Source organism: Pipistrellus kuhlii, unplaced genomic scaffold (assembly GCF_014108245.1).
Source record: "Pipistrellus kuhlii isolate mPipKuh1 unplaced genomic scaffold, mPipKuh1.p scaffold_m20_p_11, whole genome shotgun sequence".
Classification (NCBI taxonomy): domain Eukaryota; kingdom Metazoa; phylum Chordata; class Mammalia; order Chiroptera; family Vespertilionidae; genus Pipistrellus; species Pipistrellus kuhlii.
In genome coordinates this window covers 2,671,613-2,690,333 of record NW_023425416.1, presented here as the reverse complement: position 1 = coordinate 2,690,333, position 18,721 = coordinate 2,671,613, and the positions used below count along the sequence as shown (strand labels likewise).

General features: G+C 36.6%; 1 protein-coding gene and 1 long non-coding RNA gene across 4 annotated transcripts in view; one reads left to right on the top strand and one right to left on the bottom strand.

The window, feature by feature from the left end:
- Positions 1 to 151: 151 nt before the first annotated feature.
- Positions 152 to 1,721, top strand: LOC118715021. The gene is made up of 2 exons (XR_004986745.2): positions 152 to 601; positions 794 to 1,721. It is a non-coding gene; the product is annotated as an uncharacterized LOC118715021 (long non-coding RNA).
- Positions 1,722 to 3,131: 1,410 nt separating this feature from the next.
- Positions 3,132 to 18,721, bottom strand: part of TMF1 (TATA element modulatory factor 1) — a 36,251-nt gene continuing 20,661 nt past the window's right edge. Inside the window, exons 8-17 of one of the 3 annotated variants that reach the window (XM_036430569.2) lie at positions 18,564 to 18,720; positions 15,785 to 15,877; positions 15,238 to 15,394; positions 11,579 to 11,771; positions 10,786 to 10,855; positions 10,500 to 10,592; positions 8,667 to 8,768; positions 8,259 to 8,411; positions 6,859 to 6,984; positions 3,132 to 3,392 (exon numbers count right to left, since the gene is read on the bottom strand). In XM_036430569.2, coding sequence (XP_036286462.1) covers positions 3,249 to 3,392; positions 6,859 to 6,984; positions 8,259 to 8,411; positions 8,667 to 8,768; positions 10,500 to 10,592; positions 10,786 to 10,855; positions 11,579 to 11,771; positions 15,238 to 15,394; positions 15,785 to 15,877; positions 18,564 to 18,720 — 1,288 coding nt within the window. In that variant the 3' untranslated portion in view covers positions 3,132 to 3,248. The remainder of the gene's footprint in view (positions 3,393 to 6,858; positions 6,985 to 8,258; positions 8,412 to 8,666; positions 8,769 to 10,499; positions 10,593 to 10,785; positions 10,856 to 11,578; positions 11,772 to 15,237; positions 15,395 to 15,784; positions 15,878 to 18,563; position 18,721) is intronic. The other 2 variants (XM_036430570.2, XM_036430571.2) reach the window with 2 other exon arrangements.

Below are 18,721 nucleotides of genomic sequence, written 5' to 3'. Positions count from 1 at the left end.
ATGAGTGTCATTGATCAGCTGCCTCTTGCACAACCCCTACTGGGGATATGCCCGCAACCAAGGTACATGCCCTTGACCGGAATCGAACCTGGGACCCTTCAATCCCTAAGCCGACGCTCTATCCATTGAGCCAAACCAGTCTCAGCACTACTTTCTAAATACTATAAATCACATACTTCTTATATTCATTTGTTTTCCTATGGCTAATTTATTAATTCAATTAATAAATCAAATGCCAATTGAGGGATTGTAAGAACAAATTTTTTCCTGAACATTCTTTTTCTTTTATTTTCATTGATTTCAGAAAGAGAGAGATAGAAACATCAATGATGAGCATCATTGGTCAGCTGTCTCCTGCAAGCCCCACACTGCCAATCAAGCCCACAATCCAGGCATGTGCCCTAATGGGGAATTGAACTATGACCTCCTGGATCACATAGGTCGACTGCTCAACCACTAAACCACCCGACTAGGCTGAACATTTTTTTCATTTAACTACAAAAACTGTTTCCTTAGGTCAGAAATTATCCATACTTGGAATATCTTAAATTATAATATAGGTACATTCCTCCATGTGCTAAGTACTGTAACACTAACAGGGGTCCTCAAACTTTTTAAAGTGGGGGCCAGATCACGGTCCCTCAGAGAGCTGGAGGGCCGGACTATATGAACTACTAATTCCTACTGTAACACCTCGGCTGCGCTCACTGCCCAAAAAACCTGGCGGGCCGGATCAGACTCCTCTGCGGGCCGCATGTGGCCCGCGGGCCGTAGTTTGAAGACCCCTGCCTAGAAGTTCTCAAAACAGAAGCAAAGGGGGAAAAGGAATGGTATTCTCAATTTAGTTTCCCCAGAGTTGGAAGGATGCCTACCATCTGTGCTTAGATGTCTATACATAAAAAATAATGTTGGTACCTCTTTTACATTTCTTTCATATTCTTGAAATTAAGATTTGTAGTATCTGTTTTCTTCCAAGACTAGAAACATCTAACTGCAAACTATATTATCCATTAAAATATTATTTTATTAGAATATGGAGAAGCCTTAATGACAAAGCAAAATATGGCAACCAATATTCAATATATTCTTTTACTTAGTGGAGTCTTTCAAGAAATTGATTTAGTATACTTCTCAACTTATAAATGTATTGAGATATCTAGGTTTGCAGTAAAATAGGATCAGTGTGAGTATCAACTATTCATTTGCAGATAAAGAACAACATATGGTAATATACAGCCAGAGATGAAATTAGCTGCTTTGAACTTTTTAATTAAATAAATTGAAAACACTTTAAAGTTTTAAGTTGAACTGGTTTTATTAATGTTTAGAAGGATTAAGAGAATGTTTAATATGAAAATAGAAGATATAGTTTTATTTCAATTTTCCCCACAACTAAAGGGTTTTTTTTCTCTCACTAATGAATATTTTAAAAACAATTTCATAATTCCTAAACTTCTAATTTCAAACATTTGTCAGAATTTTGCAACTTAAGTTTCCTATATCTTCTATATATTTCTTATTGCTATCAGTCTTGCCATTTCCTGTCAACCCTAAATTTAAATTTAAAAAAAAATCAAGGTGACAAAGATTACACTGATATACCACTAAAATATAGAAATATAACTTTATGAATTTGGCTCACTCTGAAAGAATATTTACTAATGCTAAATAAACACCAGAAATCCAGTGCCAGAAATAGGGTCTAGAATACAAAAAGGAAAGAAAAAATGTCACTTGAATTACCCTGAAAAGTATTCAATTCCTTAACATGGCTTACTTATAGTTATACTCCAAAGTTCTAGTGTTTAAAATTTAACTCACAATTGAGAATTTTTATTTGTAAGCAAAGGCAGTGAAATGACTTTCAGTAATAAAAGATATTAAAATATTTCATAAGTATACAACACAGACTGGTTAACTTCTGAATAAAATAACATTGGGAAGAAGGCATAGCTATTTTTTATAGCTATTTGCACTGTGTTTGTGTTTAAAGGTTCAAGAAAAAAATAAAATGATAAATTACACAGAACTGCAAATGCCAAATTTAAATTGATTCTTACAATTTCTCTATTTTTGTTATGAATGTTCTGTAATATGAAACACTCATTTTTAATGTGCTACAAATAAGGTTTCACAAAATGTGAAAAATTTTGAGAAAATTATGTTAACAATTTTATGTTGATTTCATAGGATAGTAAAAACAAAACCTCTTCAAAATCACTTAAATGTTACTGATAACCATCACAAATCACTATGAGCACATTTTCCCCATTATCCAACCATGCCTAGATAACTGCATAGCTTAGCTTTCTCCAGATACTAACACAATTTGTACAGACTTAACTGTGGAATCTGGGTAAAATAAATCTTCGGACCACAAAAATGTTTTTAGTTTTTTGGGTGGTTTTCTGTTAGTGGTGTTGTTGTTGTTGTTGTTAATCCTCACCTGAAGATATTTTTTATTGATTTTTAGGGAGAGTGGAAGAGAGAGGGAAAGAGAGAGAGAACACTGATGTGAGAGAACACATCGATCGGCTGCCTCCTGCACAAGCCCCGACCAGGGCCTGGGCCAGAAGGAGCCTGCAATCAAGGTATGTGACCTTGACTGGAATCGAACCTAGGACCCTTTGGTCTGCAGGCTCTACCCACTGAGCAAAACCGGCTAGAGCCATAAAAATGCTTTTAATTCATTCATCCTTTAATCTTCTGTGTCAGTGTGACTTCTACTTTAAAGGAAAAATATTCAGTTCAAAATTTATTAACAGGAAGTTTTTTAATTGGGCACTTAATGTCCATTTTCATGAGCAGTAACTAGAAATGTTGACGATTTAAATGTGAAAGATTTCAGTTTCAATATGTCAATATCACTCATTAAATGTTGTCAGTATATACAAACACATATAAATTATAGATATAATTAGTTTTTATCTATAATACAATGTATGAACAGCATTCTTCTTCCCTAACCATACTGACATAAGGAAAAAATAATAAATCTTGGTGCTATTCATGGGGGGGAGGGAAAAGATGCTTTAAAAAATAAATCTTTAAAGATAGTTTCAAAAATAAAGTTCAAATATTGCATAAAATAATTTAACTGCAAATATTACTATATACTATAAAACTTTCTTCAATTTTTTAACTCTATAATAAATTCCACTTTCTAATTTATAATAGAATTTATTGAAAGTCTGTATTTTGTTATTAAATGACTACAATAAGTTTGATGGGAATGTAATTTTCAGAAGTTAACTGAGCCTCTGTCTTAAAAGTTCGTCTATTTGAGTCTTATACATATTTTTTACATCTTCAAGATCTAATCGAAGTTCTTCTGCCTCTTCAGCTTTTTCTCCGTACATCTGCAGAATAGTGTTGTATCTCTGATCCAAATCCTACAAAACAGATTTGTTTACAATTTATAAAGTACAGAACATCTTGATTATATTTATATTATCATAAACAAGTCACCAATAAACACATTACAACCTAAATAAAACTATATAGTCAGCTCTTAAGAAAATTAAATTCGTACTCCAGCCTGTTGGAATAAATAGCAAGTAAAGGAACTTAAGAAAAAACCATCCACATGACAATCACTCTTCTGTCCCCCTACAGACTTATTTTGCACATTTGTCATGCCGTATTTCTTTACTTTTTAGGAAAATGATTAGTTATATAGAAACTTCAAAGATTACCTTCAAAAGTATCTTTAAAGTGCCCTGGGAGGATAGGGGTTTTTAAGATTAAAATAACTAATTTTTTAGTTATAAAAAATTAATATTTATTAACTAAATATTAAGTTAATATTATATTAACATATAAGTGACCTAATATGCTAAGTGATCAGTATCGTGTATCTGGCTAGCATTTTTGAGCTGCTCCCGACATCATATTAAAATACCTATAAAGACCATCTTAAAGTTGAAATTCCCACTTCCAACAAAACTAAGACTCAGAGCTGGTCATTTATGGCTTGGGTCTAGCAAGAATTTCTGCTAAGAAAAAGGCAAACCTGAAAAGACTACTATGTATTCCTCTACACATACAAACATACAATCAAGCACTGTCGACCCCAAAGGTGTGAAAATACCAGGTCATTCACACCCGGTGTCCTGACTCAAAGAAGCATCTGGAATGGAAAGCCATTTCTCCAGGGCATCAAACAAAAGCAGTAACCCCAGGCCTAAACAAAGAGCCAGAGGTTTTGAAGGAGATTTATGCATAAAGTTGTTTATAGCACCTTTTAAAAATCAAGTTAAAAAACTCACAACCACCTCCACAGCCACCACAGGGAATTAACTAAATTATTAAATAGCCATAGGATTACTTGTAAAAACTATGCTTTGAGAAAATTTAACAATATGGGAACATTTTCACAATACAATATCAAGTGATTTAAGAGTAGAATATAAAATGTATTTACAGTATGAACCCAAATACGTTAAAATAGCACATGCATGCCTGCATGCGTACACGTACACACACACACACACACACACACACACACACACACACGCCCTAAAAAAGGCTGAAAGCTAATAAAGAAATGAGTTAATAATTGTTGCCTCTAGGTGGCAGAAACACAATCTTAATTTTACTATTTATACTATTAAAATTACAATAAGCACATGTAGCTTCATTAAAACAATACAAATAGTATATTTAAATAAATTATTTAATTAAAAAATAAAATGAAGTGTCCATCATGAGACTTAGAACATTGAAACTTGACTATCACGTATGCTTGTATTAACAGAAACAAGTTCATTGCTCATTTCTGAATTTCAGGCAATTAATATATGTCTCTTTGTTTAGTTAGGCTTATATGGAACAATTTAATTAAATAACAAATGTTAAGTATAAATACGATTCTAGTACAAAATAGGCATGAACAAATGCTAGCCAAATCTGAACATATGCCATGGAAGTAGTCACTGATTTTTTAAAATAAGTAAAAACATTTTTTTTTTTTTTTTTTTTTAAATTTTAATTGCTGCTGCAGCACAGGCATAGGGACTGTCATGCTCACACTGCCGATAGTTAGTCCCCTCACCATTGGAAGGTGTTTCCAAATGCAGAAAACAACCTTCCCTTTCACGGATGCCAGACAGCAAGGAAAGCACTGGAGCAGAGCCAGAAACAACACAAGACATACAGAAATGAAAATAATGGAAGACCAAATTCCTATATAATAAAAGCCTAATATGCTAAGTGTCCTGTTCAACCAATCAAAGTGTAATATGCTAATGTTATGTTAAGGCTGCTCAATTGCTCACTATGACGACATGCACTGACCACAAGGGGGTAGACGCTCTGATGGGTAGGTTAGCTTACTGCTGGGGTCCGGCTGATCGGGACTGAGCGAGATGGGCCAGACATGCCCTGGAGCCTTCCCATGCCCCACCCCAGCAGGCCAACCCCCCACATCCCTCTACAGCCCCGATCATGCACCGGTGGGGTCCCTCGGCCTGGCCTGTTGCCCTCTCCCAATCTGGGACCCCTTGAGGGATGTCAGAGAGCCCATCTCGGCTGATCCCACAGCCAGGCCTAGGGACCCCACTGGTGCACAAATTCATGCACTGGGCCTCTAGTACAAGAATAAATCCCCCCATTCCTAATTCCATAGCAAATCCTCCCATCAGTGCCTGGGGAACAATTCACAGCTTCTTGTTGAAACTGTGTTCTAATGTCCTACAAGAGCATGGAGTAGATTACCCTAAGAAAAAAGCATCAGTGTGTCAAATGTATTGTACATAGATATGTTCAAAGGCAATGAGGAATACATTTTCATTTCATTCTGTCAATTTTTTTTTCTGAATTGCATTTCTTGTTGTCTGGTGTTCTATGATCACCCAGGGCTAATATTCCTAATCAGAATGGTACTGGGTCTCTCATCTTTATTCTTCATTGTCTCTAAATAAAATTGTTAAGCTTTATACAGTAATAACAGCACAAACCCAAAGATCTATAGATTTTTAGAATAAATCATTATCTATCCAGAAAAGAAACATATGGAGTATTCATATTTTTCCTTCAGAAAAAACAAACATATACAAGATAATCCTGAATATATAGGTGTTTAATACTTTTTAATGCAACAGATGCTAATTAAATGTTTACAAATGCTAAAATAACCCCACCTATTTTAGGGTTTTTTAAATCTATTTTTATTGATATCAGAGAGGAAGGGAGAGGGAGAGAGGAATAGAAACACCAATGATGACAGAGAATCACTGATCAGCTGTCTCCTGCATGCCCCCCACTGGGGATCGAGCCCACCACATGGGCATGTGCCGTGACCAGGAACTGAACTGTGACTTCCTGGTTCATAGTTCAACTACTGGGCAACACTGGCTGGGCAAATGGCTATCAATCTCTCCACTAAATCTACAATTTCCCCCCTACATAGCCTAATCAGTGATTTCTCCAATTAACTGAAGCACATCTGATGATATTTTAGTCTCTTTGGTTCACTGTAGTTTAAGTATTACCTGGCATTTACCCAAATTAAATATGGCTTAATAGTGACTACTAATACCAAATATGCTAATTGTGATATATATTAATAAATAAGTGGTATGGTGATAATATATATGGTGAAAGTGTTTTATAAATGATCCTTGGCCAAATAAAATCTAGTTATTTTTCAAATGAGATTAAACATGATTGTGAAAAATGCTTTGACTATATAATGAGGTAAGATAAAAGATTTACCTTTAAAGTTATTTACTAAAATACTAATACTCTAATTTTCAAATAAATCATTAACATATATACATTTTACATAAATTAAAAATATGTGATTTAATGTAACAGGATTAAAATATCTTAGGTTCACCTTAAGTAAAGAATACTTACTCGTAGCTGAGTTCGAAGTTTGGGTATCTCCTTCACTTTCTCTTCCAGTTCGTCATTTTGATTTGTTAATTTAACTAGCTCTTCAGCCATTATGGAGCGTGTTTTTTCTAGACTGCCAATTTCTACCTGAGAAACATTATCAGAAAGAAATTTAAATAAAAATATATCTGGTTTAATGTTCCTACTAATATAAACATATTTAATGTGCTATTTTTAAAGAAAAATATAACAGCATATAACCATGAGGTAGCTCTTAAGGAAATAGTGACAAAAAAAGGTCTCAACTTTCTTCAGAGGTGTACCACTGATAAGGTGTACCATGACAGACAAAGAACTAAAGAGAATTCAATCATCTGTTTGAACTATGCAACCTTATATTTTTCTCTAATCTAAGGAAATAGCATATATTTCAGTTATTCTAAATTACTACAAAATCCCTGAGAAATAAAACCATACTTTCGTGTATCTCCAACTGGGTAGATCATATTGACAGACTACCAAAAATGTTCATTTGGTCCCTCAAGCACAGCATTCTGGGCTATTTAAACAAAGTATTAAGATTATTCTAACCTATTTTTTTCCCAATTCAAGATCTTCTTTAATAGATTAATATTTTCAACTTACTGAAGACATACAATGGGAATAAATGAAATTTTAATTTTGAGTGTATCAAGTTTAACAAAAATCGGTAAACGTTTTAACATTTCTCACTACATTATATTTTAAAAGTCAAGATATGATGAGCAGCTCCTCCCTTCCCACTTACGATGTTTACTTTCATGTGCACAGGTTGTAGTTCTAATCTCTCTGCTCATTCCTCACGGGGAGTCAGAGCAACTTATATGAGTGGTAAATCCAGGAAGAATAAAATCAGTATGCTCAGATCAGCAACTTCCTTTTTATTTGAACTGTTTTATTCATTGATTTTTTAAAAGAGGGCAGAAGGGAGAGGGAGACAGAGAGACATCAGTGATGAGAAAGAGCCACTGCTCAGCTGCCTCCTGTACACTTCTACTGAGGATCGAGCCGGCAATCAAACACTGAGCCCTGCCAGCGGGGCAACAGCTTTTCTTTGTAATGTGTGGAAAGCGTCTTGAAAGGAGTGTTCTGCTCTGATGCCTGCATCTTACCTGGGCAGCTACCCCACCTGGGGAGGCCTGCTCCAGCCCAGCATTTCCCGGGACGGAGTGAGGCCCTCAGCAGACTCACTTGGCTCTTTTCCTGGGTGAATCCCTCCAACTGGCCCTTATCATTACTCCATGTGATACACTTTGGTCTTCACATGCCACCACTTCATTTTATTCTATACAAGTTCAGAATTCAGGTGAATATAAACTCAGGTTTACGTATTGGCCCTCAGATTTTCATTTACTTCCACAGCATATTTAATTTTCCAATACCTGTAAATGAGCAATTTCTCCTTCCCTCAGTTGTAGCTGAGACTGTAGGTTTTCAATAATGCTTGATCCTGCCCCCATCCTTACAGCCTCATAAAGATTGCTTCCGTTTGCTGATACAGACATCGGTCCCAGTGAGAGATCAGGAGGCTCCTCCTATGTTAAGAAAACACACAGTTATTCAGAGGGTATAGACTGTATGCCCTTATAAGGTTAAAAAAAAAAAAAAGAGTCTGTCAATTCTTGCTTTAAAATGTCTGATTCTCAAAGGCAGAAAATCATCTATACTTCCTCGGTTTCACAAATATTCAGATGAATTGCCTATGGAATGGCAAGATCATGGTGACAAGCTAACTGCTACCTGCACATTCCTTTTATCATTACATACCCATATATGAAGTAAAACTTCACCTGAGACAGAAAAGATGTTTGCAGCCCTGCCATCTCAACTCCACTTATTGAACTTGATCGTGACAGTGTAGGCGTGCTAGAAACAGAAAATGGTTTTCGTTCCTATAAAGAGTAAGAAAAAAATTCAGTTTGGATTAAAGAGCAAAGTGATAAATAAAACAACAAGAAACTTTTCTAAGATTAATGACAACAAAGACTCATTCTAACTTCCTCATAAAATGTTAGATATAATTTTTTTTTAAATATATTTTATTGATATTTTATAGAGAGGAAGGGAGAGAGATACAGAGCTAGAAACGTCGATGAGAGAGAAACATCGACCAGCTGCCTCTTGCACACCCCCTACCGGAGATGTGCCCGCAACCAATGTACATGCCCTTGACCGGAATCGAACCTGGGACCTTTCAGTCCACAGACCGACGCTCTACCACTGAGCCAAACCGGTTTCAGCTACAGATATAATTTCTGAAGTCTTATCCTTGCAAGGCACAATATTTGGTAATCTAAAAGTATAGACAGACTTGGTCAAATCATCTAGGGACTCATGTATATTGCAACGACATAATTTGATTTTTAATGGAATGAAAATGTATTTTTAAAATATTTTTCTTTTATTGATTTAAGAGAGGAAGGGAGAAGAGAGAAATAAAAACATCAATGATAAGAGAGAATCATTGATCAGCTGCCTCCTGCACGCCCCCACTGGGGACTGAGCCTGCAACTCAGGCATGTGCCCTTGGTTGGAATTGAACCCAGGACCCTTCAGTCTGCAGGCCAACACTCTATCCACTGAGCCAAACTAGCTAGGGCTAAAATGTTCTTTTTTTAAACAATTATATGAACTCATTGCTTCATATTATATAACCTATTTCTTCTTTTGTTGTTGCTATTCGTCACCAAGGATATTTTTTCCAGATTTTTAGAGAGAGTAGAAGGGAGGGAGGAAAGGGGAGAGGGAGAAAATGAAAGAGACAGAGAAACATCAATGTGAGAGAGACACATCAATTGGCTGCCTCCAGCATGCAGCCCAATTAGGACTGGGTATTTAACCTGCAAGCCAGGTACCTGCCCTTGACTGGGAATTGAACATTCAATGCATGAGCTGATGCTATAACCACTGAGATACAACAGCCAGGGCAGACTAAACCTATTTCTTTCTTTTTAAATTGATTTCAGAGAGGAAGGGAAAGGGAGAGGGAGGAAGATGGAGGGAGGAAAGGAGGGAGGGAGGGAGGGAAAAGTGGGAGAGTGGGGGGGGGGGGGAGAGAGAGAGAGAGAGAGACATCAATGATGAGAGATAATCATTGATCACTGCTCCTGCATGATTCCGAAACCTGATCCTGTGCCCTGACCGGGAATGGAACTGTGACCTCCTGGTTCATAGGTTGACACTCAACCACTGAGCCACACTGCTGGGGGTAAGCCTGTTTCTTTAGAATAAGATTACCAATGAGTTTTATAAACCATAAAAAGTTTCTGGCTCATCCACTTTATTTTTTAAAATTCCAAATAAATTTAAAAGGTAATTTCAATGTTGTTACAGATAGTTTCTATCTATTATACTAACTACTGAGTACATTCCAATCCTTTAAATATAGAAAACTCACTTTTAAAAAGAGGTTCTACAATTCAGATCCTAGAAATCACAGATCTGTTTGGATAAATTCAAATTATTTTGGATCTACTCTGAACAAGACACTGATTACATTACTACAGTTCATCATCCTACTGATTTCAGACATAAGAAATGTTATTTATTAAAGTGCAACTAAAATTACAAAACAATGATTAATCACAACAGCTACTAACCGGTTACACCAAAAAATTCAATACCTTTTCTTTTATTGCTTCTTGAGTAAAAATGGCTTTCTTCCTTTCTTGTTCAACTTTCATTTTCTCCATTTCTAACTGACTGTTTAACAGTGTCTAATGGAGAGAAATACAGTTAGATAATTCCTATACTAAATCATCCCCAAAAGTCAATCTCAAAATTAGTAGCATGAAAAAAAAAAGGCCCTATTTGTCTTACTAAAGAGCCAGTCCCAAGAGCAGTAAGCTCACTCATTTCATCTTGTCAGTAGTTTGCTACCACCCTCTAGTGCGTGGCTAACAGAAATACCTTTTCTTTCTTTGTCTCTTCAAGTGTTTTCACATAATCATCTTTTAGGTTTTCTAATTCAACCTGGTACCTATTAAGCCAAAGGGAATGAAACAAAACAAAAAGGTGATAGTATAGATTATTAAAACTCACTACTTTATTAACTCCAGCTACATATATGTAGTCATTTTTATTACCAGACTGATTTTCCTACTGCTTTTATCCAGATGACTTGGGTTTTACTCAGAAGCCTAACTATTACTTTTGTGCATTGTATTTATCGGTGCTTTGGGTTAAGATTTCATTTAAAAAGAGATTTCCTAAAAAGAATTTTGAATGCAACCATTCCATAATATGTTCAGATTCTGCAAAAGCTTATTAGGGGGTCCAATGAAAATGTTTGTAAAAGTTCAGGTATTTTACTTTATAAGTCATTTTTACTTGACTACATTTTTAAAAGTAAAATTTCCAAGAAAGAACCGAGGGTAAAAATGCACTAATCATAGCCTTTATATAAAGATAGCCTTATATAATTTCAGGTGGATATATTTTATAGCTTGTGGTTTCCAAAGAACCAGTACATCTATATAAAAATAACTCCAATAGATTTCCAAACTATTTCTGGTCACAGACTCTTTTAACAAATCCGATTCAAGCAATGAATCTTTTTTCTAGAAAATGTGCATATAGAACATGCAACACAATTTTCACAATACAAGTTAGAGTCAACAAATCCCATGTTTTTAAGAGCACATGTTTTTAAGTGCTTTAAAATGTCAGCAAGTACCAAAAATAACTCAAGAAATATGCTCACCTATTTTTTTCATCTTCCAGTTTTCTTAGCCTATTTTTCTCTGATTCTAGCTGGGCCTGAAATCTACTGTTTTCCTGTCTTAAGAGAGAATTCTGTGACTCCATGGAAGACAGCTGAATTTTGTTGGCAAGGAGTTCTTCTGTAGCCGCACGTTCTCTTTCAACGGCTGCTGCCAACAAGGTCTGCGATTCACCTGAATGAAGATAAAAAGAGAATTCACATACGCATATACCCACGAGGCCAAGACACCAAGTAGTTCTGACTTCCAATGATGCAAGTAGCCACACTTAAAACTCTCACTGCTTACTGCCCAAGGCAGGACTTTTTCCAAATTTTAAACTTTTGCTCTATGTGAACAGGATGAAAAGACAAACTACAGACTTGGAAAAAACAAATGCAAACCACAATATCTACAGAAAACTAGTATCTACAATATATAAACAAGTTTCAAAACTCAACAGTGAAAATACAAACAATCCGATTAGAAAATGGGCAGAAGATTTCAACAGACAATTTCACCAAAGAGAATGCACAAATAGAAAATAAACGTATTAGCAATAAAAATAAGAGAAAAATAAAAGCAGCATATGAAATAATGTTTAACATGATTAGTCATCAGGGAAATGCACATTAAAATCGTAATAGATATCACTGCACACCTGTCTGGATGACTGTATAAAAACAGGGCCCTGGCAGGAGAGGCTAGTTGGTTGAGCATTGTCCCAGCACCAAAAGGTTGGTGGTTCCATAACTGGTCCGGGCACATGTCCAGGTTGCGGGCTCAATCCCCAGTAGGGACCATGTAGGAGGCGGCTGGTCAATGTTTCTCTTTCACATCAATGTTTCTCTCTCCCTCCCTCATACTCTCCCTTCTACTCTTTCTAAAATAAAAACATATGAAAAACAAAAAACAGGGAGACACAAAATCCTAGAAAAGATATGGAAAAACTGCCCATGGACACAGAAAGTGTGGTGAAGGCCTAGAAAGGGCAAATGCAGGTTAAAGGGGGTCAATAGGGGGGAAAAAGGGGGCAAATCTGTAATATTTTCAACAATAAAGATAAATTTTAAAATAAGATATGGAGAAACTGAATTACTCAAACACAGCCATTCTGGAAAATAGTTTGGCATTTTCTTTAAAAACAAAACATACAACTACCCAAACAACTCAGCAATTGCATACTTGGGCATTTATCCAGAGAAATAAAAAACTATGTTTACATTAAAACTTGAATGTGAATGTTCATCAGAGCAGCTTATCTGTACAGAAAAAATCTAGAATCAGCTCATACAGCCTTCATCAAGTGAACAAAACGTGATACATACATATGAAAAAAACACCTAGTGCTAAGACCGGTTTGGCTCAATGGATAGAGCGTCAGCCTGCGGACTGAAAGGTCTCAGATTCGATTCCGGTCAAGGGCATGTACCTTGTTGCGGGCACATCCCCAGTGGGGGGTGTGCAAGAGACAACTGATCAATGATTCTCTCTCATCGATGTTTCTAACTCTCTATCCCTCTCTCTTCCTCTCTGTAAAAAATCAATAAAATATATTTGAAAAAGAAAAAACACCTAGTAATAAAAAACCTAATTATTGCTGAAACCGGTTTGGCTCAGTGGTAGAGCGTCGATCTGCGGACTGAAAGGTCCCAGGTTCGATTCCAGTCAAGGGCATGTACATTGGTTGCGAGCACATCCCCAGTAGGGGGTGTGAAGGAGGCGGCTGGTTGATGTTTCTCTCTCATCGACGTTTCTAGCTATCTCTCTCCCTTCCTCTCTGTAAAAAATCAATAAAATATATTAAAAAAAAAAAAAACTATTGTAATTATTGACACACACAATTTGGATGCATCTCCAAGGAATGAGCAAAAAAGCCAATCCCCAAATGTCATATATTATACAATACTATTCATATGACATTTTGAAATTCCAAAGTTTTCAAAACACAGGACAGAGTAGAGTATGGTTATAAAAGAACATGAGGGGGGTCTTTGCGATGTTGGAACTGCTTGATCTCTCTCTCTGTCAATATAATACACACACACACACATTGATTTTTGATTTCAGAGAGGAAGGGACTTGATGAGAGAGTCATTGATTAGCTGCCTCCTGCACAACACCTCCATTTGGTATTCCAGCCCGTAACTTGGGTACCTATGTGTCCTGACTGAGAATCTAACCATGATCTCCTGGTTTATAGATCAATGCTCAATCACTGAGCCATGCTGGCCGGGCTTATATCTTTATTAAATTGTGTAGAACTTAATATACACCCAGCAGCACACACACACACTAACGAGTATCAACAAAACTGGGGAAATCTGAATAAAATCAGTAAACTGTATCAGTGTCAATACCCTGGTTGCAATATTATAGTTCTGCAAAGTGTTAGCACTTGGATATACTAGAGAAAGTGAGAATTATTATAGCATGTATATCTACGATTACCTCAATAAAAATGTTCAATTATACTGCATCTATGGTCCTATTAACAGCGTCCCAGGCTGTGTCCTGTGGCTCTGCCTCTCCCACCACAATGCCACCGAGAGTGTGCAGACCCAGCGCAGAGCAACAACCATGGGCTGCTAGCCTCGCGTGGTGCTGGACAGGCATTCGTTTCCTCACTTTTCACAACAAATTGTTCTCAAACTGACAGAGATAAATGACAGATCTAAGATGCATGCATATAAATTAAACAATATATGGTCATCTATTCTGTGGTTTTCTTTTTAACCAGGTAAGTCTTTTTTGAGACAAAATCCAACATGGAACTCAAAAAAAGATAGACAACGGAGGCACTACTTCCACCGAAGCAGGTGGAGGCCCAGCATGTCCCTGTGAGCTTCTCCGACAGCCAGCCCTGAGAAGCCAGCCCTGAGGAGCCGCCCTGAGGAGCCCTGAGGAGGAGCCCTGAGGAGCCCTGAGGAGGAGCCGCCCCGAGGAGCCACCGAGGCCACCTGAAAGCCACTGACTTAGTTCGATGCTCAGGACTTGCAGCAAGGAGCCCAGAAAAGGGAAGTGACTTGCTTCACACAAAGCAAAGCAGAGCCCTGAGTCAGGTCTGCTTTGATCACTACACCATGATGTCTCTCCAATTCTATGGACTTCTCATGAATTTGCTAGCTTCAGGGATATCTAGTATATACATGTATCACCTGTCTGTGCTGAAATAAACATCTTGGAAAAATAATTTTTTTTATTAACAGCACAGAAGGGCAAACGGGGGCATTCCTGTAAAGAAGCAGAATATGAAATCTTAGAACTGCATAGCACCTGAATACTAGATTTATTTAACCTTGATCCTCACAGACCTGGCTCTGCTCTTGAAGCTCCTCCACTGACTAGAACGTATCTGTTCTGCACCTTTCACACTATTGCAGACAAGCTAGAAAAAGGTCAGATTCACAACAAACAAGGGGAAAGCTGAGTGCAGTAGTCTGTAAATATGAATGAAAAATGACATGAAAGTAATTTAGATAGTATCTGAGAACCAATTAAGATATTAGAAAATAACATAAAAAAGGAAAAGAGGTAAAAAGCCAAAGTCAGACACAAAATACAACTATCAGATCAGTGAATTTCAGTTTCAGACCATCCCCCTCATTCCCCAGACAAGAAAAAAGGGCTTCTGCCCTGAGGTAGGAACTAAAGCCGGTACCCAGCCTGTCGGAGAGGTTCTTCTCCAGCTTCTCCCACGACGACGTCTGGGACCCTAACGTTGCCTGCAAATTTTCTATCTGTCGAAGCAATGGTCTTGTCGTTGATGAAACACTTTGACTCAGTTCCTGGTTTCGATTCTCGGCTTCCTGGAGTCTCTGAATCATGAAATTCTTAAGTTATTACCACTGGTAACAATAAAAACACTAGCAAACAAACTTTATGGGATTTCTGAGAAAAATTACTTCTCCAAGATAGAATTACTTTTTAAATTGTTTTGTAATTATTCAATCCTTCAGTTAGCGCTATGTTGCATGACTGAGTATCTGATAAGTGTTTCTTTTAGAGAGCCTTTGACCATCATAAGGTAAACACGAGGATCATCCAAACCTCCCTGTAGTGGCCTCCTCATCCAATTTCTAAGTATTTATCATCAGGCAAGTCGATTGAAGTTGCAAGGCAAATGATACATATGGCAGTAATCCTCCCAATTCCACAAACATTCCCGCCGAGTCACTTTTTTATTTCTAAAAGAACTGTGGCCGCACCTGCTGGAGCTCACTGATTTCATGGCGCAAATAATCCTCCTTCCTGGCAGCTGCTTGTTCCGCACGCTGCAGGGCCAGCCTCAGGTCCCCCACCTGCATGAGGAAAACCAACACACTATCACCTTCTCGAACATTGTCTGTAACTGCATGCTAACTACATATTCTGTGTTCTGTTGACTTACTGTTCATGTATAATACTCTATTCTATTCAATGAGCTTTAACATATGATTATCACATATCCCATTCATCAAGCAATTCCGAAACTATATGTGTGTTCACTTTGTACTAAGAAAAGTACTGTTAGGTTGTTGGCAAAAAAAAAAAAAAAAAAAAAAAGTGTGTGTGTGTGTGTGTGTACAAGGCACAGCCACTGCCCCATAAGATGAGAGAGATGATGGCGCCGAAACCGGTTTGGCTCAGCGGTAGAGTGTCGGTCTGCGGACGGAAAGGTCCCAGGTTCCATTCTGGTCAAGGGCATGTACCTTGGTTGCGGGCACGTCCCCGGTAGGGGGTGTGCAAGAGGCAGCTGGTCCATGTTTCTCTCTCATCGACGTTTCTAGCTCTCTATCTCTCTCCCTTCCTTCCTCTCTGTAAAAAATCAATAAAATATATATTTTTAAAAAAGAGAGATGATGGCATCCACACATGTCTGCAGTACAGGCTGCATATAATAGCTACATGAGCTATGAAAGCTAGTCCTGAGAATTCACTATATGGAAGCAGATCTCTATAAACACAGACATGTTCCGTATACCATCAGCTACATTAGCAATAACACACACATCATGAAATATTCTAAATATCCATCAGTAGTCATCTATTTTTACAAGTCTTAATAGGACATAAGCATACTCATAAAAAATTATGGTACATGTAAAAGTGTATGATTTAATCTTAAATGAAAAAAATGTAAAATAATATATAAAGTATAAAAATATGTACATGGAAATAAGAACAAGAAGGTAATACACAAAATTGATGGTACTCCTAAAAGTGATGACTTTATGAATGAATGGTAGTGCCCTACACTCTTTCTCATTCCTCCAATTGTTCTTTATTACTTTATTTTTCTAGTGTATTTTTAATGTAAAGCATTAGTAATTAATAGAGTCCCAGAAACACAAGGAGTATATGGACCATTGCATGACTTAAACAACCCAAATATCCATTATTAAGAACTGACTGAATACAATGAAGCATTATAACTGTAGAAATAATTTTTTAAAAAAGCTCTAGGTTAAAACAAAAGTTCTATGTTCTACTATGGAATGATCACAAAGATAATTTATTTTGTAAACAAAGCAAGCTGTCAACAGTATAAATAGTAAACTATATATGTTTTTTTTTAATCTTCCTTGCCTCTTTATCAAGATTAAAAAACTTCTGTGCATCAAAGGACACTATTAAGAAAGTGAGACAACTTATATAGAATGGGATAAATATTTGCAAATCCTGTATCTGACAAGGGTCTAGTATATAGTTGTCTTTTTATTAATCTATATATTCTATAGATTACAATTTAAAAATGAGCAAAGGATTTAAATATTTGAAAAAAGTCTCTAAAGAGGATACATAATGGCCAATAAGCACATAAAAAGATGCTCAACATCACCAGTCATTGACACCACAATCAGATATTACTTCACACCCACTAAAGGGTTACATTGAAAAAAAATCGACAATAAAAAATATGGGGAAAGATGTAGAGAAATTAAAACCCTCTTATATCGCTGGTGGGAATGTAAAATGATGCACCTTTGCAGAAAAGTTTGACAGTTCCTCAAAAAAGTTAAATCCAGAGCTACCATATGACTCGAGGGTACATGTCTAAGAGAAATTAAAATTTATGTTCACACAAAAAAACTATAAATGAAGGTTTAAAACAGCACTTTTCATATTAACAAAGAGTTTAAAAAATCCAACCATCCATCAACTGATGATTTTATAAGACAAAGTCTGACAAATTTTGGGGTTCCTCATCCATCTGGGTTTCATGGAGTTACATACCGTCTTTCCCCGAAAATAAGACATCCTCCGAAAATAAGACCTACTTACAGGTTTCCTTCTGAGTGAAATATAAGGCATCTCCCTGAAAATAAGGCCCCCCCTAGGCTAAACATGAGAGATTTGGTCCACTGATTCTGAAAGAAATGGAGTCACAAGAAATTCACCAGGAAACTCAGGAATTGGATTGTTATGATGATGTTCCAGAAGATGATGACATGATTGTCATTGAATAAATGAGTAAATTCTTGATACTGTAGGATTCAGTTTGTCTGGTTTGTGTTGACAACTACCATACGACCGTACCATATACAGGTAATAAATTTCCTTTATTTTCATTTAACAATAAATGTGTACCGTATTCTTCTTCATGGAAAAATAAGACATCCCTGAAAATATTACCTAGCGCATCTTTGGGAGCAAAAATTATTATAAGACACTGTCTTATTTTCTGGGAAACAGGATAGATTCTCTTTAAATTATATGAATGTTTAGTATTTTTCTGAATACATGCATTTCTCTGGTAAGAGGTCTTAGCTTTCATAATATTCTCAAATAAGTATGAAATTCACAAAAAATTAAGTAATACTTGTATAATTTAAGCATCACTTCAACAACAGTTAAAAAAAATACACAATTAAGTTTGCCTAACAGCATTATAAAGGAAATGTAACAATGAACCACTAAAGAAGGTTTGACGCATACTAACAGATTTTTAATTCACTGAAGCACCAAGATCTAAAAAACGAATGTAACTCTCCCTCCACTGCTCACCTGAATGGCCAATGCTTCTTGCTGCTGACGTGTTTCTTCCTGGACCTTCTCTAGTGCTGCAGAAAGTTCTTCTTTAGCTTTCATCTCGTGGCTCAGAGCAGCTTCCTGTGCCTCACTAGCCTTTGCAGCATTGGCTTTATGGAGATCAGTAAGTTCTC